Here is a 26,324-nt window from a genome sequence, read left to right on the forward strand (position 1 = left end):
TCAACTACAACTCCAGAGCCATGCTGCAGACCACCATGGGCCACAATTTGAGCAGCTCTGCTCTATATAAATAAAATAATTAGCTGTAGGAACAAGCAGCAGGTTTACTGGATGCTTTTTTTTTGCATTCACACTGAAGCTGCTTAATCCAAGTAAAGGTAAAGGGACCCCTGACCATTAGGTCCAGTCGTGGCCGACTCTGGGGTTGCGGCGCTCATCTCGCTTTATTGGCTGAGGGAGCCGGCGTACAGCTTCTGGGTCATGTGGCCAGCATGACTAAGCCGCTGCTGGCGAACCAGAGCAGAGCACGGAAACGTGTTTACCTTCCCGCCAGAGCGGTACCTATTTATCTACTTGCACTTTTATGTGCTTTCGAACTGCTAGGTGGGCAGGAGCAGGGACCGAGGAACGGGAGCTCACCCCATTGCGGGGATTCGAACCGCCGACCTTCAGATCGGCAAGTCCTAGGCTCTGTGCCACAGTGCCACCCGTGTCCCTGCTTAATCCAAGCACATGGGCCTAAATCAATTCATTGAAAATAGCAGCATGGTTTATTTCCCTGAGTGAGTGGTTCCATGAAGTGGTAACGCTGTCATTCTCAAATACTTAGATACTTCATATTCACATGACATTTTGGTTTCGTGACAAAATGGGTAAAATACAACAGGGTGTATTTTTGTTCTCACTCCTTAGTATATGTATATGCACCATTTAAATTTTGTCTAGCTCCATTTGCCAAAATGAAATTGAAGAGGAACTTGACAAAGGTTTACCTCCAATAAGCAGCAGCACAGCAGAAGACTCACTAATGTCCATGGAGGCAGAAGACTCACAAATGTCCACAGAGGCAGGTGTCAGATCAATGAAACTTGCATTTTCCTCTGTAAAGTCCTGTTCTCTTGGTAGGTTTAGGTAGGATGTTCTCTCTCTCTTGGACAATGGGCATGCTTTCTCATTTACACTCAGTTCTGAACTTGAAGTGGTTTGGCGTGAACAAAATCCTGGCTCCTCCCGAGACAGGTAAAAGGTTTTCATTTCAATTTCAGTGCTACCATCATTGCTGAATGTTTGGTATGAGGGCTCCTGGTGAATATACTCACAGAAACAGGCATGCTGCTTAGAGATGGCCAGTAGCTTTGAACAACCCATTTCCTTTTGATGCAAATAGCTGAGTGACTTCCTTGAAGAACCAGCAATCCCTTGGAAGCCATATCCAATCCCAAACATGCAGTGAAAAGCTTTGGATGAAGGTTCTGCTGTCCTAGCCAGTTGTTTCCACATCTGAGATGAAAAATGGTATTTCCACAGAATACTGCTTGGCCTGGTATTAGAAATTCCTCCGCCAAAGAGCAGCATGGAATCTTCAAATATTAAAGCTGAGTGTCCCACCACTTTAGGAGGCCCGTGACTAAACACAAGCACAACAGAGAACAAGGAACACAGATCAGTAATGTTTATGCTGATGAAAATGAGGTAGGATTTTAGTTTCTGTTTGGTCAGCACTATACAGCATCATTAATTACATAAGATAGAGGGAACTGCACTGAATGAAGGTATCTGAATGTATAATGCTCCCTAAATTGACTGTTACAGATCATTATACAATAATTCTTGGTCAGCACAAACATTTGTGAAACTGCCCTAATTTTTAAAAAGGTACCTCCTCAAAAAGTCTCGGCCTGATTCTGACAGAAATGTGTGGCTCAGTATATAAATGTAATCCTCCCTTATCACAGCATTGTAGTTTTGCATATCAGGGCCTGACTTCCCACGGCAGCCTCTTCCAGAACAGGAGACCTTACCCAAGAAATGCATTAGAAATGCCTTCTGCTTTTCAACAGCGTTCTTTGGATCACAGAGAATGTGATTACAATGATGTGAACATGTGCATTATTAAAGCATGAGTTCAACAGCTTATAAGCAGAGGTGGGGATCTTTTGACCCTCTGGATGTTGCTAGACTACAACTCCCACCATCCCCAATGAACTGGACACACTAGATGGGGCTGATGGGGGTTGGGAGTCCCACAACATCCAGAGCACCACACATTCCCTACCCCACGTTAGAAAGGGAACCAACTTGCTGTTCCACAAAGTACAAATGCAGCCTAATCCACATCCCTCAAAGGCAGCCGTCATAGCTGCCTAGCTCCCCGAGACACACATATTTTTAATCTTTCTAATTTTGGGTAGTTTTATCTACTCCATTCTCAAACTGCAGCTTGCTGAAACTGCTGGTGAATAGCTGTCAAAAGATTTTACCTTGTTCTGATACTAGACCAGTTGGCAGCCATGAAATCCCACTTCCAGAAGTCCTTTTGTTCACTCAGACCCATCAGCCCTCCAAACAAGTACATGTTGTTGCCATGAACCACAGCTGAGTGGCCATGTCGAGGGCCTGGGCTACCACCGTAAGATACAGCTGGTGTCCACTGTTTTTTATCTGAAGGAAGAAGATTACAGTCCATTTCTGTTTCAACATAGGGGCAGGGAACCTTTTCCAGCCCAATATCTACATTCTCTTCTGGGGCTTGCATGCCAGTGGGGTAGGACCAGAGACAAAAATCAACAGATGTGACTAAAGGCTGTGCACAGTTCCCCAGATCCAAATCATTTCAAGTGGTGAGCTGATGTTTAATAAGGGTTTGCAAAACCTAACTAAACATACGGTTGGGAGGGGAGCAGGGGAAGAAGTTGTGTCTTGTCCCCTTTCTCAATGGAGAGCAGGAGGGTTTAATCCTGCAAAGTACTCCTTCACAAGTGCCTTTACCACAGGAATACAAAGTTAGAAGTTTCTACATATACACCATCCTCCTTCAAGGCATGTAAATGACATCCTGTTGCCGTTACACATTCCAGACAGGCATAAGCATTTGAGGAGGGCATGGAGCAGGACTCTTAGAGGTGTGGCCTGGGAAGAGTCTAGAGGACCAGGTAGAGAGGCTTGAAAGGTCCATAAGTTCCCCCATCCCTGGTTTAATTCAATACCCAGATAAACATGGAGCCGAAGCCAGCTACAGGATTGCATTTTCATTCTAGATGTTTCAAAAGGGTTTTGTATCATAACCACCAGCCACTTCAGTAGGGATGGGGAGCAGGATTCCCCTACCCACTGCTGGCCACTTTGACAGAACTGTCCCAACTGCCAGTCACATGACATCAGGGGATTGAGTTTCAAAGGAAGAACCCAAAGGACACTCTTAAATTCAAGCTGTGGCTGCAAAGAATCAAAGGAATTTCTAGTTCTTTCCTTTCTAACTAATTGGGTGGTTGCTGAATTTGAAACACACACACAAACACACAACAAAATACCACTTTGACAGGTGGGTAGGGTGACAGAAAAAGTGCAAAATTCTACCAGCACCTGGAAAGCAACAATTGGAAGTGCACATAGAGTGTACTACCATAGAGTGCACATACCAAGTGCACATAGAGTGTACTTGGTATGACACCAAGTGGTGGCTGCAGTTTGGGCCAAATCACACCACAGCCCAAGGAGGATGCCCGATAAGCCTAATAAGGACACAAGCCCTCACTGCTGGGTTGCAGTAACATGCCTACAGAGAAAGCTCAACTTACTTACTTAGACATAAAGTCCAGAATTCTTGAGAAGCACCCTTAAGGTCAACGTATCCGCCATACATGTACATGATGCCTTTGTAGACAACTGCACTGTGGCCCTTCCGATTAACTGGAGCCGTTCCCTGCAGAGAGGATAGTAATGAAACAACTACCATTAACAGTTGTTGCCATCACATCTATCCAAGCAGATTCCCCCCCCCCCTTACTACTTCCACTTAAAAATGCATTCACACTGTCCTTGTAAAACACCAATAACTGACACCTTTATGAACATCGGTACAGTGGTACCTCAGGTTACAGATGCTTCAGGTTACAGACTCCTCTAACCCAGAAATGGTACCTCGGGTTAAGAACTTTGCTTCAGGATGAGAACAGAAATTGTGCAGTGGCAGCAGGAGGCCCCATTAGCTAAAGTGGTACCTCAGGTTAAGAATAGTTCCAGGTTAAGAATGGACCTCCAGAACGAATTATGTTCTTAACCCGAAATACCACTGAGCATTTCTGTTCATACAACCGCTTGATGGGTATGGGACAGGGGCTTGTTCTCAGTTGAAGGAATAGAAAAAAAGCAATGAATAGCCATGAGAGTTACTCATATTCCATTGCACTGCATAAGCAAGCATGCTGGTGCCTCTGGAAAGGACATACTTTCCAAACATTTCTACCCAGGAAGGCAGAGTTAGTTACATGGTCACTCTACTCCAGAATCCCCTACTACTATAAAAATTAGGTAACAGAAAATTCAAGCCCAGAATGAGCAGTAGGAGCACTTCTAATAATAAATAGCTAGTGCAATGAAGTGCAAGAAATGTATTGTGTCCATGCAATGTTTCCACCAGAACAAACCATCCTAACTATAGAGAAGGGCATCATCTCGGAAAATAAACCCCTCTCAGAAAAGGATGGATTAGCAAATAGTTGACGGGGGGGGGGGGGACCTGCATGTTAAAAGTGGCAATTACGTCATAGTTGAGGCTGTGACTCAGGTTTGTTTGATAGTGAGTCTTCAAAGTGCTTTCCCCCTGAAAAAAGTGATAATACAGCACTGTTTGCAAAGCTGGTTAGGACAAAGTGTGTCTGATGGAGGATGAAAGCAGCCTGGAAGCTCTTTACAACATAGAAGTAAAGCTCTGGTACCGTTTCACAGGAGTAAAAGTTGGAAAGGCAAGGCTGCCTCTGTTCACCCTTTGACTAAGCCCCTTGCATCACTACTACTACTGCTGCTGCTGCTGCTGCTGCTTAGGAGGGAAGGTAGTTCAAAACTTGAAGGAACAAGTACAGGCTGCCCCCACCACACAAGACCTTGATCCTTGATGTTAAGAGCTGCCTGAACCTAAGCTCTTGGTTGTGTGTGCTTGTCTTCATGAAGTGTGGCAGCTACACTTCCCTAGTGCCGCATGCTTCCAAATGGTATGCCTGGTTTTCACCAAAATATTCTTTAGTACCTATATACATGAAGAAACCCTGGTATTTATTAATGAAAAATTATATAGCTACCCTTTAACATTATCTGGGCAGCTCATAATCTATAATTAATAAACCATAAGTAATTTGGTATAGAGGGCAGTTATAAATGTGCTACATATTATAACCAAAGAAACACTTATGGGTTGTGTCCAACTGTGTTGCTCAGCTGGCAGTAAAGTCAGTAGAATGGGGAAGGAAGCCATTTTCAGCTGTCCCCCCCCCCCCAGTAAAGTGGTACCTTGGGTTAAGAACTTAATTCGCTCCAGAGGTTCGTTCTTAACCTGAAACTGTTATTAAACTGAGGTACCACTTTAGCTAATGAGGCCTCCCGCTGCTGCCGCAGCACGATTTCTGTTCTCATCCTGAAGCAAAGTTCGTAACCTGAGGTACTATTTCTGGGTTAGCGGAGTCTGTAACCTGAAGCATCGAGGTACCACTGTAATATGCTCCAGTGTGCTGGGGGACCCTTCAAAGCAGATTTTGAAGGGTGCCAGAGGCTGCAGGGGATGAAAGCTGCTGGAAATTTCTTCCTTCCCTGTATTGACAAAGGCCAAGTGATACACCACTCCTATTTTAAGATCCAAAAATATACATGCTATATAGATGATTTAAGAATATAGAGGAAATAAGTATCCCTCCCCTTACAGTGAAAAAGTGATACCAACAGCATAAAATTACTCTGCTGCTGCGTTTCCCTGGATGAACCCAGTCTGGAACAGTTTTCAGAACATATTCCTAAGCAAGCTGTTGGATCAACAAAGCAACATGTTTCATGTATGATTCACACATTTCTGTTTTCCAAATTTCTTACCTCACTCTCCCCTGCTGTGAGTTGGCGCTCCATCCACTTAGCTGAATCTGCAGTTTCAATAAAATATCAGTTACAATACTAACCACAAGAGGGTACTCCTGCTCTATTTGTAATGTCATGCAAGGCCCATTGAACTGTGGAGATGGGAACCAAGAAAGTTGTTCAGTTCTCCTTAACAGCAACTAAGGTAGCTTTCATCTGTCATAAATATCGCCCCAAAGTAGCATCTCAACAGTGTTTGTCAGACGTGACACTGGCAAAAAATAAGAAGTACCCATGGCTCAGGGTCTTGCATATTTAATGCTACAGGTTCAATCCTAGGTATATTCAGTTATTTTAAAAAAAATAAAAAATCTGATATCATGGCAAAAAGAGACCTGGGGGAGCCACTTTGAACCAGGATAGACAATATTGGATGAGACAAACCACTGATCAGACTCAGCTTCCTATGGTCAAAAAATACAACCATATTTATTGTCCCCAATCCAAAGAAGATGATGAATGTACTGTTCTTATGATGTTATAGTATTGGCTGGTAAGGCTTTGGGTCCCCACCCACCATCCTTGGGAATATGCAGAAGATCTCATCTTGCTTTCTCATGAGGCCTGGACCTAAGAAATGTTTTGCATACACTATAGCAAAAGAGCAGACCCCTGGTTCTCAGACACAAGCCAACTATATCTCTTCTGTAATGTTTGAAAGGTATTAGTATGCCATTAAATTGGCTTGAGGCTTCTGGCTGCAATTCATGGTTCCCAGGAACTGAATCCCTGCCAACTATACAGAAAAGACATGATCAACAAATGGAAGAATGCTAGGACTGCCGTGGCCCCTAATACTCAGTGTTCTGTCACAAATATATAGCTGAATTACTAAATTTGTGTTTAGTGAAACATTGATTCCAACACAAAGGTAGTTAAGTGGATTTCTCAACCTCCTCCTACTCCTGTACTTTTGTTGGGTAGTTTTGCTGTGAATAATCCTATAGTGAATGAGACACGGGGGAAGCCTGGTGTTTCTTTTTCTATAGATACGTTTACCTGAAATGTTAAAACATTCTATACTTCAAATGGATTGAATATTGATCTTACTGGAACTTGACTGGAAATCTGATGCTTCAAGCAAGCTCAGGCAGATATACTGGCAAACAAGGCATGCCAAAAGATTCTCACCTGTCTACTCCACCCAAACAGGCTGCCCTACCTACGTAGTTATCAAATCTATATGCAATCCTGTTTAAAGATGTTGCTTGTCTAGTTCCATACCAGTGTCATACATCCAAAGAGGATTCTTCCTCAGTGTGAAAGCAGAATCCACCATTCCACCAAAGATATAGAGGATACCCTGAAAGTAAAATAATGATTTTCTTGTAAAACATACTTGTATCTTCCAAAGTCAAATGCAATCAAGTGAATTCATTGTAAATTTCAAATCACAATCTAAGCTGCACTCCAGCAACAGACATATGGAAGGAGTAATGGTCCCATGCACCATGCTCTACACTTACATACCCCCCCCCCCAAAGAAGCTAAAGCCATACTCCAGTCCGGCCTGCAATGAATCCTCAGAAGTGAATGTTGTATGTTTCAATGGAGAGAGGCGCAGAATGGGCTATGCCAACTTTTGTGATTGCAAACACACTTAAATATTGAACACACAGAATTAAATCCAAAAGGCTTGCTTACTAAGGCAGATCCCAATAGCTACTTCAGGGGGATAGTACTGTGGTCACAGAACATTTATTACAATATTTGTTGACAATGAACCTTTCTGCAAGGTGTTAAAGCCTACAGCCGGAGTGGAGAACCCTTTTCAGCCCGAGACTACATTCCCTCGTGAGCAACTTTTGGGGACCACATGCCAGTGGTGATGAGAGGGCAAAGCCAGTGGGGCAATGGATTTGACAGGAGGGCTACATTCCTGTAATGCAAAATGCCAGGCAAGCAAGAGGCATTATCATGGGGAAAAGAAAGACAGGGCACGGAGTAGTGCCAGTGAGGGGAGAGGGCTAAGAGAGCTTAAGTGCCAGATAAAAAAGGTAAGAGGACCCCTGACCATTAGGTCCAGTCGTGACCAACTCTGGGGTTGTGGCACTCCTCTCGCTTTATTGGCCGAGGGGGCCGGCGTACAGCTTCCAGGTCATGTGGCCAGCATGACTAAGTAAGTGCCAGATAAAGTGGCCCAAATGTGAGTTTCCTCATGCTTGGCCTGTAGGAATGACAAAAATATTTTAAATACACTATTGTCGGGGGTATCTATAATGTCTACTGAACAAATAATAATTTCGAGGCACATCTTTTAAGGGGGCTGTGCAAATTGATTTGTGGGACATATACTTGGGGCTGATTTGAAATGTTATGTTACCTCCACAGAGGCTGCAGAAACGCATCAGGTGTAACATTTAAAATGGGTAGTGTCAGCAGTCACAAAGATAACTGAGGAACATGGCAGATGCTGCACGTACTAAGCTGACACACAAGATAAGATGTTTTTTAAGTGTTTGCTTGCCAGCCAGAGCACCACATAGATGTGCTTTTTGACAGCTTCCACATAGGCCAGCTGTAAGGTTTCTAATATTTAAATCAACCCTAGTAGGTAAAAATAAATTGAATAACGTTACTGAAAGGAATGTCCTCCTACAGCTGACTGGCTGTTTCATTGTCATTCCCTCTCAACGAAACAACCTTGTCACTAACAGAGTACAATATGCTAAAAAAAGCCACCTGCAAAAAAACCATGGTACTTATTTCACCTAAAAGGAGAACAACAAACTATCATCTTACTCCAATAATAACGCTAGCAGAACCTCTCTAGGAAAGAAGGGTTGTTCCCTCCCCTTCTAGAGTTCTTTCTGCTAACAACAGTTACCTGACCTGTAGGAATACAAGTGTTACACATACCCAGCAGTTTCTCGGGGGGGGGGGGGAGGGATGGATATTTTTGCTGCTGCAGGAAGAAGAGAATAGAGATTCTTACCCTGAAGCAGAAGTCTGAGCCGACCAGGAAACTAAACTACACAACAGCACCAGCCACACAGACTATAATGGGGAAATGACAGGTGGAATCTAGACACATATACAAAACACTGTGAAAATGCTTTTTTAAGAAGTGTCTTGAAAAATATATTGAATTTGCCATAAGCTCACCATCTAGTGTCACATTTGTATAATGCACTTAAAATACACTTAAAACATTATATTTGCAGCTGTATAGCTGAGTCCACAGTAGCAAAGAAGAACTAGTTATTGTATTGTACAGGACTAAATCAATTCAAACCATAAAGAAGGCTGATCGCCGAAGAATTGATGCTTTTGAATTATGGTGCTGGAGGAGACTCTTGAGAGTCCCATGGACTGCAAGAAGATCAAACCTATCCATTCTGAAGGAAATCAGCCCTGAGTGCTCACTGGAAGGACAGATCCTGAAGCTGAGGCTGCAATACTTTGGCCACCTCATGAGAAGAGAAGACTCCCTGGAAAAGACCCTGATGTTGGGAAAGATGGAGGGCACAAGAAGAAGGGGACGACAGAGGACGAGATGGTTGGACAGTGTTCTCGAAGCTACAAACATGAGTCTGACCAAACTGTGGGAGGCAGTGGAAGACAGGAGTGCCTGGCGTGCTCTGGTCCATGGGGTCACGAAGAGTCGGACATGACTAAATGACTAAACAACAACAACAACAAATCAATTCAAACTTGCCTGATAATCCACCATTGTGTGCTCCTCCAGTTCTTCAGGGCCATCTTCTGAGTTTTCCAGTCTCTCCCATTCATTATTATCTAGAAAGTGTTTTGATTAAGATTGTCAAGGCGTGAAAAACTAACCTGTCTTTCTCCCAACATGGAGCAGTTATTTATATCAAGCTCTGTTAAAATTCCACAGAGATTAAGCAAGTAAAACATGGACTGTCATCCTCTGTGATGCATTGAAGTGGATACCTATGGGTCCCTGTGTATTAGAAAACAAGGCAAGAGCTTCAGCTCTATGGACAAGTTTCACAATGGCCAGTCTGCAGCGCTGGAAAATACTGGCGCCATCTGCTTGCACTAGTCTCCAACAAGACTTGTCTGTTAAAAAGGATGTATGTTACTGGACAAATGCAGTCTCAGTTTGCATTTTATTGAGTCTCTCTCAAACAGTTGCTGGCCACAGACAAAACACATGGCTGAGGCAGAAAATGCACATCAGAAATATGGGCTGCCACCAAAACCAGTCACCACTTACCAAGTTTCATCCTTACCCTCCATAACCATAGTTTAACTTGCTTAGAATGAGAATGCAGTGAGACTACCTGTCCCTCCAGTGTCAGCTGATGTAGGACAGCAGCAAGGAAATGTATATATTTTACTATATGTTATAGAGGCAGCGTGGACTGGACATATGACATTTTGGCAGCAGCTCGATTTTTTATAATGTGTAATTAAACTGTGTATTTATCCCATGGCCTACTACCCTGTCACTTGATATAAACTCAGCATTCTCCTAGTTTCTGAAATGGTAATGACATAAAAGCTGTTGCACTGGATCACACAAGAGAAACAGCAATGGTTTCTGAACAGGTATGTTCACTTTTCCTTATCAACACAGGAAACCAAGGGTATGGTCTACCAGAAAAACAAAAACATTTGCCTGCAAGTGCCTCAGGTAGTCATCATAATACTTCTACATTATTTTTATTTTCATATGTGGAAAAGGTTTGTGTTAGCTTTCCATAAAGGTGGGCTTGAATGAAGAATCCACATAACGATCATTATTATTATTGTAATCTTGTTGGGTGATAAAGTTTATTCATTAATCTTACTTTGTTTACTTGGATTGGGGGGGGCAGGAATCTGCTACAGAAAGAATCTGGTGGAAATTTCATCAGGTTGTCTCAGGATAATTGTTACCACCAGAAGAAAAATGGGTTTGTGTGAATACAGCATGTAGATTTGGTTTAGTCAGTGGCATAATGAACTACATGTAACTACAATATATTACTTTTAGACAACATCTGAAGGCAGCTCTCTATAGGAAAGTTTTTAATGTTTACTGTGTTTTTATAATTTGTTGGAGCAACCCATTCAAATGGGTAGGATACAAATAAAACTTATTATTATTATTATTATTATTATTATTATTATTATTATTATTATTTGGTGAACAGGAAAACTTACCTATCTTGTATCACCAGAAATCATTCAAGCTAGTATTTTGCCGTCCACCATAAACATAAAGGAACCCCCTGCAGATGCAGCAGGCATGCTTGAATCGGTCACATGGAGAAGATTTGCTCTGTGGTACTGGCTTCCATGAATACTCTTCTGTTTTTCTTTTCATCCCTGGGTTAGCTGGAAGGTATACCCATGTCAAGATTTCTACAGAGTGTCACAGTCCTAACCTGAATACAGGAAGAGAAAGTCAAGAAAACAAAGATGGTTGATGGAACATACTAGAATGCTAGAACTTCCAGAAATGACCAAAATGTTGCTAGGTTCAAACTGGTTATCTAAGGGTTGTATGATATAAGTTAACTCATGCACCATGATGCACTGTGGGTCTCAGATCTGTAGACTTACACTGGCTTTACTGAAACTTCTCTCATTGATTAAATAAAATAAAACAACTCTGTCCAGGAGCCAAACATTAAAGACAGTTCTACAGCAATGGAAACAATTCTTATTATTTGAGACTGCTGAAGTAGAGAAGTTACTACAGAGAGACGTGCCTCCACAGATTCGTTAATGTTTTGATGATGATTCTATTATTTGAAACAAAAGTACAAACTCAAAGAGGAAAATGGATAATGTGACAAGAACAGCAGCACTCCAAAGTTTGTTAAATATTATTATAGTTTATTGTCATAACAAAAAATTAAAATTATATTTTTCAGAAAGAAAAAGAATAGAGGAGATTTTGACAGTGAAAGTTCAATGCAGTAATCAAGAAATGTGTGATTGGGGACTCAAAGAGGGAACAGAATTAAGAAATATTGAACAGACAAGGTGCAAGGACAGGACAGTCCTAACCATATCTAACTCAGAAGTACCATATTTTTCACCCTATAGGACGCACCGGCCCATAGGACGCATCTAGTTTTTGGGGGGTAATAAAGGGGGGGGATTTATTTTTCCCCCAGGTGCACAAGTCCCGCCGGTCTCCCCAGGCTTGTGGATATCTGTCCCCCGAGCTTGTGGGGCTGGCAGCCTCCAAACCAGGTCGGGGAACAGCGGGATGGCGGCGCTGCGCCTCCCCGCTATCCCCCGAGCTTGTGGGCTGCAGGCTGCTGCTCACAAGGCTTGCGGACACCTGCGCGAAGCACGGGGCACCCTCCGGAGGGCGCACCATGCTTTGGGCTGCAGGCTGCTGCCCGCAAGCCTTGCGAGCCTGCGGGAACTCCCACCGGGCTTGCAAGGCTTGCGGATAGCTTCCTGAAGCCTGGAGAGCGAGAGGGGTCGGTGTGCATTCGCCCCATAGGATGCACACACATTTCCCCTTCATTTTTGGAGGGGGAAAAGTGCGTCCTATAGGGCGAAAAATACGGTAAGTCCAACTGAATTAAATGGGGCTTACTTCCAGGTAAGCTGGGTCAGGACTGCATTCTAGATTAGGAGAGAAAGCACTTTGACTTAGTAGAGACAGAGCAGATAAATGGAGAAATATATAGTCAAGAAATAAATAGTTTGAATTCATCAAGAATTACTGGTACTACTTTTCTGATTTGAAAAACAAACAAAACCTTACACTGTTTGCTCAAAGGATAATACACTGCACAAAATCATCCTGTAAAACCAGTTTTTGGCTTCCATTTTGGCAAAGCAACAGTGGCCAAGAATGTTCTAATCACATAAACCTTTGGATAATTTTAGGTTCTTTGCTATAATAATTAGTCACTGTATGCTGGATCTCTTACCATCCCCTGGGCACTGCGAGTTTGGCTATATACCTAGTCAAATGTGTTAACATGTGGTTAGGTTTGCTGCCCAAATTGGAACTGAAACTTCTAGTTAGTAGTCAAACTCTCTAGACATGCCATTTAACATGTCACCATTTTTAATGTGGCATCCATCCGCAGTGAATTTCTTATGTTAGCATACACAAATAATCAGTAAGTATATTTTCCTTTCTGAGAGAGTTGGCTCCTAGAAAGACTTGAACCACTTTGTGAAGTTTTCTGGGGCTGAGGTCCCTTCATCCCCCCCCCCCCGCAATACAATATTTGAAAGGGAGCCCAAGTTTCATTGCCATTCAAATGGTGTGCATGTCTTGTGATCAGTTATGTAGGGTGGGGCTGCCCCCTTGTTAGATAATCCACTTGCTATGTTCAAGAAAAGAACACATACTTCCTTTACTAATTAGATACCTGCTAACAAATAAACTTTTGGCTTCTATAGGAATAGACCACAGCACAGTGGTACGGCACACACTTTGCATATAGAAGGTTTCAGGATTCAGTCCCTGACATCTCCAGAAAAATAATGAAGATGATGCATGCTATGTGAAAACACTTTGCTAAGATCCCAGACAGCACTGCAAATCAGAATAGAAAATACTGGGCGAAGTAGACCATATCTCGGCATGGTTCAAGGCAGCAATCTATGTTCTTACAGGCAGCCCCATGTAGAGTATATTACAGTAACCAAGTCTGGATGTACCAAGCACATATAACATAACCAAGGCCAAAGTTGCTTTGTGCAGATAAATTCACAGGTGGTAAAAGGATGTCAAGAAATTAAGGAAGCAACACTCTGATTGCGGGGTGGGGGAATCCACAGACTTGGACACAAGCTAAAGTGTTTTGCTCAGGGAATTTTTAGAAAATATTCAACATGGGTCAGCTCATTCCAGAGCTGCAATACATATAATGCCCAATAGTTCCAGTGATAAGACAACATAGGAAGTAGAAAGGTTGTAGTTGCACAAACAAATTTCCAACTTGTTTCTTCTCTTAAGGAGAACTCTTTATCATTGCTAAGGTAGAACTACCCAAAGTGACAGTAAATAACTGAGTATAGTATAAGTATATCAGTTTCCTCTCTGTTTGTTTTTAAGGTTGCTACACCTAACACCAAGATGATTGCCAATCAAAAGTCAAGCCCTATATTATTTATTTAAGACTATTACAGTATGTAGCAGTTCCACTGGTTAACACTGCATTTCTAGACCCACTCCAAACTGCTGGTTTTACTCTATAAAGCCTTAAATGGTTTTTGTGACCAGGTAGTTTGAAAGAATCTTTGTATGAACTGTATGAACCTGCCCATTCCTTAAAAATGGCATCTGAGGCCCTGCTTGTTGGCCCTCCTTTCATTGGTAGGCAGTGATTCAATCTGAAGTCGTTTGTAATCAGAGAACAGAGATCTTTATAGAGAGATTGCAATAAGATACTTAACATGAAGGACAAAAGTCACCACAGTGGTTACATTATTATTGCTCATATAGCACCATCAATGTACATGGCACCTTACATCACAAGCAAAAATTGATAGGTCCCTGCCACCAAGGACCTAACCATATAAATCAGATATTGGAGAAAAGAACAGAGCAAGGGGAAGAGAAAGAGAAAGAGAAAAAGGAGAAAGCCTGAATGTGAGAAAACACACATATAAATTGTTAGGAGCAGTGTTCAACAATCCCATTGTTCTAGGCACATTTTGTGACAGGGAATTTCATTAGTGTGAGCAGTTTCTGAGCTCTGGGCACAGTACTGTGCCTAAGATTTCAGATTTAAACTGCAGAGTGGAAGGAAAGGAAGACCTTTTTCTGTCTCCCCACTTCCAGCTACTCTCTAAAGCAGCGGCCAGCAACCTTTTCCAGCTGTAGGCTGGTCTACCCTCCCTCAGACCATGTGGTGGGCCGGACTATTTTTTTTGGGGGGGGGGAGGATGTACGAATTCCTATGCCCCACAAATAACCCAGAGATGCATTTTAAATAGAAGGACACATTCTACTCATGTAAAAACACACTGATTCTCGGACTGTCCGCGGGCCAGATTGAGAAGGCAATTGGGCCACATCATAGCCCATGGGCCTTAGGTTGCCTACCCCTGCTCTAAAGGCTGGAGAAGAGACCCTCTTAAGAATATTAGGGGGGTGAGCAGGGGAAGGACTAGACCACGTGAAAAATGAACATATTTTAGCTGCAGTTCATTCATTCGTTTCCTGCTTGGCAGGGGGTTGGACTCAATGGCCCTTGTGGTCTCTTCCAACTCTATGGATTCTATGATTTTCAGCTTTGTATTTTTGTTATAAAAAAGTGCACCTAGACATTCTGCTGTTGCTCCCATAACCTAGGTTTAAGGTGCTATTTAGCTCCTAGCTTTCACATCTCAGTTTCTAACACTGGTTAAGAATTAGGATTCCTCTAAGTACAGCGGAAAGCTTGACAAGCACTGGAAGTCTGGACCAAGCATCAATAAGGGAGAGCAGAGTCAAGAGAAACAGAGCTTAAATTGTCATCCCCTGATGTACCTGTACTACAAGACTGCCAAAGCAGCTAACTTTCCAAGTAGAGCATAGCAAGGTAGCCCTATCAATTCCACTCCTTCCTGCTCTGTGACAATGTTGGCACCCAGAAACAGAGTGGCTATAGAAGAGGGCCCCCTCCCCAAGATTGGACAGGGAAGTATGAACAAGAATTCACAGAAAAAGAACCATGCCTAACCCTAAGGGGAGCAGGTGTGGGGACTGGATGTGGCCCTCCAGACCTCTCTATTTGACTCTCAGGAATCTACTAGACCCTGTCCTTCACCAGTCCTGCTCTAAGCTCATCTAAAGTGCTGTTGCCTGGCTGAAATGCATCCTTCAACCATAACAATGTCTCTTGCTTGCATGGATGGAGAGATTTGTGTGGGTGTGTAGGTGTGTAGAAACTTTCAACTTCTACATAGTTGGAATGTAGCCTACTCTACAAAGGGAAGAGTCACATCTGGTGCTATACCCCCATTTGCCTCTGGGGGTGCCCTACATGCCCTACAAGCAGCTCCCAGGTGACTATCCATGAGGGAACACTGGAAAAGGTATCCACCTCTGCTCTAAGCATTAGACCAACCATTGAGGTAGCTGGAAAGCCTCTATAATCAGATTTAACCTCTTGCCTGCTTTGCTGTTCCTTCCTGCATTGTTTCTGTGTGTCAAAGGTATGTGGCATTTAAAAAATACAGTTCAGCTAAGAAATTATATGCCCTTTAATGTTGCACTGCACACCCAAGTGTCACCTGAGTTTGATCACACTCTCCTGAAATCCCAGTTACCTTGGAAGCCCATGAGCAAAGGAAAGTTGTGAAGAACCCTAGTTATTTCAAGAAAGCATACTCTTCCTGGCCCACTGACTTCTACACAAGTGAGCACCAACTGCCAGTGTGAGATACCACACTGTTTGGAAGGAGTTGCATGTTCATTTAGCTATAAATCACCAAATGGTCTTGGGCAAGTACTGTTTCTCAGCTTCACAGGCCTATTTAGATAACTGGAAAGCATGCTATACCACTATAAAGTTCTACAGAATATATTGCAAAGCACAGGCTATGATCCTGGCAGATTTAAAAGCAGACAACTATTCTGCATTAGTTAACAGAAAGTGTCAAGTCACAGTTTGCAGGTCTACTCTTATGGCACTTTATTTTTGTACTCCTGGCTGCGATGGTTTCAGATTTCCTTCCGATTAATAGGATGTCACTGCCTGTTTCCCAACAGAGAGGCAAGCAGGATACAAAACGCCTGTTTCAAAACCAACAGTGTTGCTCCTCCACTGTCCCCTCCTTTCCGTTAAGGGGAAGAGGGGTGGCTGTAGGCAGTTTGTTAAAAGGTTCTGGCCTGTTTCCTCCTAATGTCCCAGTAACATAAACTAAAACCCAGTGAATGCCCTATGGCCCCGTAGTACAACCCTCAATCTTTTCCCTCTCCCTCTCCCCATGCCAGGGCTCAGCTGTGGAGCAAAAGATGACAACAACAGAGAAGGGAGTGCATTCCCTCACCAATAAACAACTGTAAGCAGCTGCCACGCAAGTAGGATTGGGGAGGAGGAGCAGATAGTGACAGCCAGGAGTTGTGCCTCCTTAGTTAGAAACTGAGCACTGCCTATTCCTTGCAGCCATAAAAGACAAGTCCCAGATGGTTGAACTTGAAACCCACCCTTACAAAGATATGCAAACAGAGAAAAGGCTGGAAATGAAGGGGGGTAATTGGAGGACGCCACAGTTCCCATCCCATCTCCCCCCCCCTTCCCCTCACCCCATATAATAAACACAACAAGCTGGAGGGAACAGGAAGAACAGAGCTCTTTATAAGAGAAATAAAAGTTGCACACAGCTCTCTCCCCGCCTCCAATTCTTTCTTTTCTCCCTCTAACTACCTCCTCAAAAACGAGCTGAGGGAGAGGCAGAAAGCCCCACAGACTGAAAGGAGGACATAGGAGACAAGCATTCCTCTCCACAAACCAATATTATTAGACACACACACTGGGGTTGGAGTGAAGGTGGGGAGGGGAGCTCCCTCTCCAGCTGTCCACCACCACACAACAATGCATTTTTTTTTTAACTTCGAGGAGCTGCAGTATCAAACCAAAGTATCACTAGCTGTAGTCATGTATAAATAAGCGCAGGCGAGGAAGCCCGACCGAGCTCTGCGCCCCAACCCGCCTGCCCCTCTGCCCCTAAGAGACCAACATGCTCCGCTCCTGCCCCTTTTGCTGGCAAGGCCCGCAGCCCCCTCCCCTCACAAGACACCCCCTCATCCTTCGCACGCTTTTCCCGTTATAGCTTACGGTACTTGCCCGCGCTCGCCTTGGGCGTTCAGGAAGGCGCGTGCCCGTCAGGGAGAGCGCGCTCCCGCGAGTAACTGTTGGCCCGAGGTCAGAAGGAAAGGCGTCGCCTCAGCCGCCTCCTTCGGGCCCCTCAGCAGCTTGGTGCTTGAAGGAACCGGGGCGGAGAGACACTCATGCTCAAGTTGACTTAGCGCGGATTTATGTTGCGATGTCCAATTCTCTCTCTCTCTCTTTTACACACACAGAGATATTTCGGAGCATGAAATTTAAAGGGGGGGGGAGGAAGGAAAGCACACTTCGTGGGGAATATCATGTGCTGCCATTAATAGGACTGACTGAAGAGGGAGCCTGCTTTAGGGTCGCGCTTCCAAACCCACCTTGCGCCATCAGCCCAGACTGCTCAGGGTGTCTAAACTTTACAGGAGGGTTGGCTGGCGGGGAAAACACACGGGGGCGGGCAATAAGTTTCCTTTTCTGGGGAGAAAGTGCAATCGGGGCAAGTGTATGTCCTGTTGAACTTATGGGTACACAGTGTAGGTGACATAGGTGGAGACTTAATTGGGGCTGGGTTTGTTTGTTTATAAAAAACACATTTTTTATTGCCTTCCTGCCAGAGAAAGGAGCGAATTGCTAGGAGCAAACTAGCAATTCAAATACTGTCATAAGGTGGGGGGGGGGGAGCACGGGATCTAAACCTAAGAAATTAATGAATGTTGGAATCTAGCTAATATTTAGGATAGGAAGGGAAAATGCAAGCTGCATAGCTGTGCCAGACAAGGAGGCGCATGCAAACCAGCCTGGCCAGGCTAGTTAAGCGCATAGCCTTAAAGAAGAGTCCTGGGCCGTTAAGGGCCATTGGCCATGCAAAAGAGCTGCCCTCCCCACCCAGCTCTGAGGAGTTGGCAGAGCAGGAGAATTGGCAGGCTACCAAAGTGATGGAAGGCTGATGGAGAAAAGTGTCTTTACAGGAGGCTTGGGATTTTGGCAAGAGGTGTGCTGGCAAGGAGGAGGAGAACAAAGGTCAAAACTATCTTGGATGCTGACTGGAGAGACTGTAACCCAGAGACTGAGGAGCATGGCTGGCTGACCTGGACTCAAGCTGGCTGAAGCTGGGGGAGAAGCAAAGAGAGACTCTCTGGAGATGTAATGCTGTGGATTTTCTTTCTCTGTGTGTAGATTCAGGTTTATATAGGTGTAAAATAAACCATCTATCTTAAAACACTACAGGCTCTGCCATGCCCTGAATTAACAATGGAAACATGACCCTGGGCAAGTGTTTTGCTACCTCTCAGCAGAGATTGGAGTGGCATGTAACAATACAATTACAGTGGTACCTCGGGTTACAGACGCTTCAGGTTACAGACTCCGCTAACCCAGAAATAGTACCTTGGGTTAAGAACTTTGCATGAACAGAAATCATGCAGCGGCAGCGGGAGGCCCCATTAGCTAAAGTGGTGCTTCAGGTTAAGAACAGTTTCAGGTTAAGAACAGACCTCCGGAATGAATTAAGTTCTTAACCCGAGGTACCACTGTATAATCCCTTAAAACAGAGGTTTTCAACCCTTTTGAGTCCACAGCTCCCTTAACAAACTACATTCTTTCTGCGGCACCCCTGTGGGGCTCAGGAGCCCATTTACTGTATAATACTGTATATAGCAGTTTCCAATGTGTGGAAGATTAGTCCTATAATTAGCTGGGAAAGGATGAGGATCAGAAAACAAGCAAGAAAAGGAAGAAGGGGGACAACTTACAGATTTATAATCAGGGTGTGCTGTAGCCTGACAGTAAGCGCTGATGGTTAACAGCTTCCAGGCTGAGATCTAAAGAACAAAGGGCATCAAAAGCGGGAAGACAGCAAAGTACAAGGTTCTGGAGACTGTGAAGCAATCAATAGCCAGCTTGCTAAGAAATGACTCCTGTAAGGAAAGTGTTAGCAGCTGTTAGGCTCCTTACTGCAGTCTCTCTATCTAATTGCTGTAGGGAGGCATCTTTTCCTTAGCCATTTAAGGTTTTCACAGTGGTCATTATATTGACCACTGTTAGAGGCAGTAAGTCTCTGAATACCAATGTGGGCAGAAGAGTCCCACACATGAGTCTTGCTTGTTTGACTGCCTATAAGATCTTCTTCACATCAAGAACAGACCTTTCCAAACTTTTATTTTACACACAATTTATTCATCAAGTTCTGTCTTCAATCCAGATTTTAGCTGGGAAAGCTTTTCCTTTTTCTTAAACACACTTCTCATCCTTCCAGCACTCTATTCATTTTCATGTCCAAAGTGATTTCTTATGCCCCTGCTAGAGTTCCCAACTGGATTATATGGGAGGGGCACCTGCCCTAGAAGTGGAAGAGGGGGAAAACACCGGAATAGGTTTGGGAATTGTACCCTACATATGTGGGGCAGGGAAGAAGGCGAGGAACAGAGAACAGAACCTTCCCCAAGTCATTCTCTTGAGTTGGGTAGGCAGAAATGAGATCCAAATTCAGGCCTTTGTGACTCATCATTGAGCCTACATTGTACCAGAGGTTTTTCTTGTAAAGACTTCTTTCCCTCCAGGCCTTCCCCGATCCATAATACTGAACACTGTTTTCATTTGTTTGAATTAATTGAAATCCTGTTTTTATTGGTTTTTACATGCTGTTATACTGTGATTTTACCAGGTTAGTGTTGTATGCTTGTTTTAATTATATTGTTTATTATTTTTACATTCTGTAGCATGTAGAGTTGTGTGGTTTTTTTAAACCATCAAGCCATTTATAAATTACTGTAAATAAACACATGAATAAAAGTTCACATTAATTGATCCTGAAGCAAATACCGTACTGGACCTAGAAGGTATATTTCAACTAAAAGAGAACTTTTCAAACCCTAGCAATCCTAGGTCTGCTATACCCAGCCCAGTGGATTTTGTCCTTCAAGGCAGGAACTTGACAATTTAAGGCAGTTTATTGAGGTCTTTGCTGTAGTAATCAGGTGCTGACACTTTCCCTGCAGAGAAAGCATTTGACTGCTCGGGAATTTTCTGTATCACACTCTCTCTCAGCATTCATGCTATCTCTGGACTGAACGTAATGGATTTAGTTACGGTATTTCCATCCAGTTCCAAAACTGTCACCATGGAATCTATTTTGGATCTTATTAAGTTGTCTGGGGACATAAGTTAGGGCTGCCAATTATTTCTTCTGATTCTAGATCTTCTGGTATGTGCAATCTGGCAGACAGCAGATACTGAAGGAGTTAAGATTGGGGAGATTCAAACCCTGGCGTACATGAATGGAAAACACTCACATTCACACTGAGAAGAAACATGAAAAAGTTCCTTCCAATAGCACTACCTCATTCCTTACAAAGGACCACCCTGGAATGGCCCCCAATCTTGAGTGTTTGAAGAGGTGGTCCCCTATTGCTTAAAGGGGTGACAGCAATAAAGCCCCTCCATGACAGTTGAGCAACGGCAAGTGGCTGGATTTCAACTCATATGTTCAAGTTCCTGTTTTATGCTAATGATGCATTTTTGTTGCTTTCATATCTCTAAATATCTCTGCCAGCCCTGATTAAATGCAATATGAGATGCTGAGAATCTCACTGGCTGTAAAATAAATTGGGATACATCTGTTGCTTCTCTGATTAGTAATTTCAGTTTTATTTTGCGTTTGGGTGAAAAAGTGTTTAACATTTCAAATGACTATATAAAACACTTACAAAGGAAAGGTCGCAAGGTTGTTAATCATATAGTACATTTCCACATGAGAACAGTTTTGGAAAATATCTATCTGCACTTGCCCTGAGTTTATAGAGTGAAATTGGTATCTTGAAAATGAATGGGCCATTTATATTCTTAGAGATCTCCCTGCCCATGTCCCTCAATTTTATTTTAAGAAAATTGATGTTCTGTTTCATAAATCCTTATGCGGACCTGAAAGAACACTACACATTCATTTTAAAATATACAATTCCCAGTGGAACCTGGAAGCTCTTGCCTTCGTAACTATCAAGTACCATAGTGCTTTTTAATGCTTTTCTTCTGTCTGATGGAAGTGACTGAATGGGCAAAGATAGAAATGTCACAATTAACTCCTTTGGAAAAGTTGGCATTACTTAATCTGAATTTCCCTAAGACCCCAAACCTAATGGCTTCTTTGGTTGGCCTGGAAATCAATTAATATTTCTTTAGACGCAGCCCCTTTCCCCACATGGATCTGAAATTGGCCTATCACATGCAACATTAAATCCTTATTTAAAATCAACATTGTTTTAACACTCAAAAGGACTTTGCTTCTCCACCAGGCCTGACTCTGCAACCACATGAGGGAGGAAACAAGCCAGAAATAAGCTAGTCATGACATGTGAATCTAGGCTTATGATCTGTTTCCTCCAAACAAACCATGAGTAATATGGTAAGAACAAACCTTGGGTTCCTCTTGTTGTTTGTTTGGAGAAAAGAAAACCACAAGCCCTGGTTCACATGTTAGGACAAGCCAAACTCTGGCTTGCTTCCCGGTTGCACAGTCAGGCTTCTAGGAAGAGTAAAGTGCTCATGATCATTAAACCACAGCCTATGGTTTAATGTTGTTGTGTGCCAGTCCGGCAACTCTTGAAAAACTCCAGAGATTTGTACTTGAAGCATGTCAGTTGTATAGGCTCGATTGGTATCTCTGCTGATTGGATCATATAATGTTAAGAGCTGCTTCAAGCAGAATTGAATTTGCCTCCTAATATGCTATGGCAATATTTACAATTGCAGTGTTGCTTGGTTTCTGAATCATATCATGAAGTCCCACACTCATTTTTTCAGGTGTGGTCTGAAAACATTCAGGAAAACCTGGTCCATATGAACAATAGATGTCCTAGGTTTGGGAATCTGTGGCTCTGCAGATGTTGTTGGACTCTAACACCAAACCCTACAAGTGCCCCTGTTTTCCAGGAATGTCCCTGATTTAGAGAAGCCGTCCCAGTTTCTGATTTGATCTCTGAACGTCCCGCTTTTCCTTAGGATGTTCCTATTTTCATTGGAGAATTGTTGGAGGGTTTGTAACACTCATCATCCCTGGCCATGCTGGCTGTGGCTGATGGCAGCTGGAGTCCAAGTTCTGGAGGGAAACAGGTTCCCTGAAGGGCAATTTAGGCGCTTTCTAAATATGAACTTTCAGTTCTTTCATATTGAAGAGGATACTATTTCAGCATTGACAGTCCTTTTGCTTTTCTCATATTGATCAATTCTTAAGACGACAGGTTGTAACTCAGTGGAAAAGAAGTTGCAACAGATGTGAGGTTTCTGATACCTACAATTTAATTTAGCAGAAATATGTTTGCTTTTGAATTATGGTGCTGGAGGAGACTCTTGAGAGTCCCATGGACTGCAAGAAGATCAAACCTATCCATTCTGAAGGAAATCAGCCCTGAGCGCTCACTGGAAGGACAGATCCTGAAGACTTTGGCCACCTCATGAGAAGAGAAGACTCCCTGGAAAAGACCCTGATGTTGGGAAAGATGGAGGGCACAAGGAGAAGGGGACGACAGAGGACGAGCTGGTTGGACAGTGTTCTCTAAGCTACAAACATGAGTCTGACCAAACTGTGGGAGGCAGTGGAAAACAGGAGTGCCTGGCGTGCTCTGGTCCATGAGGTCATGAAGAGTCGGACATGACTAAACGACTAAACAACAACAACATGTTTAAGCACAGAGGCCTATGCATGTTCTGTCTGCCCCACACTCTTTCTCCCTTTCCCATTCTTTCTCTCTGTTTTTTTCATTATCCTACTCTTGAAAATGCATTCCACTTAATTTTCCCATTTTAAAACAAAGGGAAGTTTATAATGATGGCTGATTTCCATTCTTTGGATTGCTCTGAAATTTAGCAAGTAAACTAACTTCAGTTGTTTACATGTTATAAATCTGATTCTCTCAAACAAGACTGAGTGGTTTCAGATTTATTTGGATTTCTGAGTGGATTTACTTAGACCCACCACTCACCCTTTAAAAAAGGTATTGTTGTTGCTTCTACTGGAATGCTGAGAGAAGCATCTCTCAGCTCTGCAAGGATTATCTTCTAGCTGTGGCCTTAGAGCTCTGAGTAATTGAATTTCAGCTCTGAAGTAAAATGAATGTGGAAGACTAAAATGAGATCGCTGCATGAAATTATTTAATCTGTGAGCAATCAAGACAAACTAATCCATTAATCACTCTTGTGTTTACATGCTTCTATAGATGCAATAACTACAAAGGGAAACACTACTGACACCATGTGGGGCTGAAATTAAAGCAGATTACAGTCAGCAACAACAACATAGAAGGCTGTTTTAAAAAAGGAATAAATAATTACTGCCACCTAATTTTTTGTTTTTATTATAGCACAGATATATATCATTCATATCTATTAGTTCCAATGGCTGTAAATGGCTCCTTACCCCTTTTCTCACTAGAACAGGGTCTCTCAAATATTATACTGAAGCAAAATATACAACACTAGTATTTTACAATTGAAATGCACTTATCTATCTTACTTCTTGATGTTAGGAAACACATTCTCACCTTAACCTGCTATAAATTTGGTTCCAAACAATTGCTCCTGGCAGTATACCTACAACAAGCATTTTATGACCACACTGGGGGCAATATTGACCCAGTGTTTATGAATCTCTGCACTGCCTTCAAACGTTATTCTAGACTAGTGAGGACCACTTAGTGGAAAAGGTGCACACAATCAGCCTCACTCACATTTAGATCATTTAGATCAGGGTGGAGAACCCAAGGCATCCCAGTGTTCTGAACTACAATTCCCATCATCCCTGACCATTGGCCATACAGGATGGAGTTGATGGAAGTTGGATTCCAACAACACCTGGAGGGTTCCAGGCTCCTCACCCCTGAGTTAGCTCCCACTGCTGCTCATGTAGACAAAGGTTTCTACAGGAAGCACCTTCAATAGCACCATTACTAGAAGCTCACTGATCATGTAAGGAGACCTTCTCTTAATGGCTTCGTATTTGAAGCCTCATAGTAACTCAGATGACCTCATTGATTAACACTGAATTTGAGGGTAGGGTTTGTGCTCTTTCCTCACTGTCCTATTATCCCAGCTGATTAGGGGAGTGGGGGAGAGTTCATGGAAAGCAGCTGTTTTATTGAAATTACTTTTTTCTGTGCTAGAAGATACAGATGTTCAGTTCTTTCATTTTCTAAAACCAGTGCCTTAATCTCAGGATTCTTGCAGGCTTCATGCACACTATTATGTGCAAGGACCTCCAATTCATAGGCTCACACAGAAAACAAATGTTTGGGGCCAGTTTGTGGGGCCCAGGAGTAAGTTTACAAGAGGGGCCAGATTTTTAAAAGCTTGAGAATCACTGTGCATATGATAATCAGAACAAACCGGGAACAACTTGAAAGTGACAACGAGCAGCTGATGCTGTCAAGAACAAAAATCATAGCACTTGTGCTACAGCTTTGATGATGCTTTCTCTAGTTTATGAAACACCTGAAACCTGTATTTTCAACTTCCAGCAGAGGGCCTGCAAGCTCCCTGTTTTCAACTCGTCCAGCAACACACAGCACGTCCAGTTGTCACACTACCTGGTAGTAGTATCCTGTCGTTAACCATAGGGGGGCTTGGATGCAGGATCTAAAATAGGCAAAAACAACACTGCCTACATTGGCTGCCATACATCTGGATTTTCCCAGACATCTAGCCAATTTCTGCCTGGACTGCTTGCGGCCACAGTAATCCACATATGTCCAGGTAATTCTAGACGGATGGCAACCCATTAAACTCTGGGATTAGATCCCTAAATTCTATTTAGGCTTATAACACCTCAGAAGTGTGTACAGACCTATTAAATGAAGTTCAGAACATTCCTGTGTTACTCAGAAAAGAAGAATATTATTCTATTCCTGGCAAAAACACTCCAGGAGGGTGTAAGGTTCAGGAGAGTGCACCACCTAGAGAAAGTCCTGAGTGCCAAACATGTGGCCCACAGGCCTCTGATTTCACACCCCTGGTCTAAATATTTGTATATCTGAAATACACAGTGGCTAATGATATATAACTGGAGAAGGAACTGGCAAACCACTCCAGTATTTTGCCAAGAAAACTCCATGGACATTAAAAAGGAGAAGCTTTGAGAAGAAAGTGAGAGTTTCCAAGGCATGCTCTGGTTCATGGGGTCACGGAGAGTTGAACATGGCTAAGATGACTAAACAACAAACAACAATGATACATACATTTTGAACTGCAGTGAGATAGGATTAGATGTGCCTCTATACACTGAAAAGGCATGAGTGAGGTGGCCACAGGCCTGCTTTGGATCAGCCAGCCACCCTGCCAACACAACCACCCCCACCACACTCATGCACAGGTTAAATGTGTGGTAACCAGGAAAAGGGGCCGTGCACATGTACATCAGGGTGCACTCAAGTGAACAAGCATACCCCACAGTGCTGGGTTAAGCCCTGTGGAGGCCCCTAGGCAGTCAAAATCTTGGCCTCCCCTTGCAAGTTATCTCAAAGCTTTTACTCAGCTACTCATGAATATTCTACTAGGATCTGGAGTCAGTGGGAACGTGTGACACACTCACAGAAAGCTTCTTATCTGTATGTTTCTCGTGTGCACACTCCAGTGCAATAACACTGAACTCAGAAAGATTTATTGTAATTTTCTTTCAATATCAAATCAATAATATTTTGAACTGTTGTCACAGGGTCCCTAGAAGGCAAGGGACCC

The 26,324-nt window shown here is 43.1% G+C and overlaps 1 protein-coding gene across 3 annotated transcripts; it reads right to left on the bottom strand.

The window, feature by feature from the left end:
• Positions 1-497: 497 nt before the first annotated feature.
• Positions 498-17,897, bottom strand: LOC309355246 (leucine-zipper-like transcriptional regulator 1 homolog). 3 transcript variants are annotated; one of them, XM_081885899.1, is made up of 8 exons: positions 17,613-17,897; positions 11,017-11,240; positions 9,560-9,639; positions 7,126-7,204; positions 5,860-5,906; positions 3,583-3,703; positions 2,262-2,442; positions 498-1,408 (listed from the first exon to the last, which is right to left on the bottom strand). In XM_081885899.1, exons 3-8 carry the CDS (start codon positions 9,572-9,574, stop codon positions 712-714), a joined length of 1,140 nt encoding a protein of 379 aa, XP_081742025.1. In that variant the 5' UTR covers positions 9,575-9,639; positions 11,017-11,240; positions 17,613-17,897; the 3' UTR covers positions 498-711. The 3 variants fall into 3 exon arrangements, with proteins under 3 accessions (XP_081742025.1, XP_081742026.1, XP_081742027.1); XM_081885900.1 differs by having other exon boundaries at positions 17,604-17,897; XM_081885901.1 differs by lacking the exons at positions 7,126-7,204; positions 11,017-11,240; positions 17,613-17,897.
• Positions 17,898-26,324: the final 8,427 nt, after the last annotated feature.

This window comes from Podarcis melisellensis (genome assembly GCF_964234715.1).
Source record: "Podarcis melisellensis genome assembly, chromosome: 1".
In the NCBI taxonomy this organism is placed as follows: domain Eukaryota; kingdom Metazoa; phylum Chordata; class Lepidosauria; order Squamata; family Lacertidae; genus Podarcis; species Podarcis melisellensis.

What these genes read in the sequence shown, in the direction of transcription:
- LOC309355246 (XM_081885899.1), bottom strand. An exon ending in ATTCTGGACTTTATGTCTAA is followed by an intron (nt 2,443 to 3,582) that starts GTAAGTAAGTTG and finishes TTCTTCCTTCAG; the next exon opens with ATAAAAAACAGTGGACACCA. An exon ending in TGGTCTAGTATCAGAACAAG is followed by an intron (nt 1,409 to 2,261) that starts GTAAAATCTTTT and finishes GCTTGTGTTTAG; the next exon opens with TCACGGGCCTCCTAAAGTGG.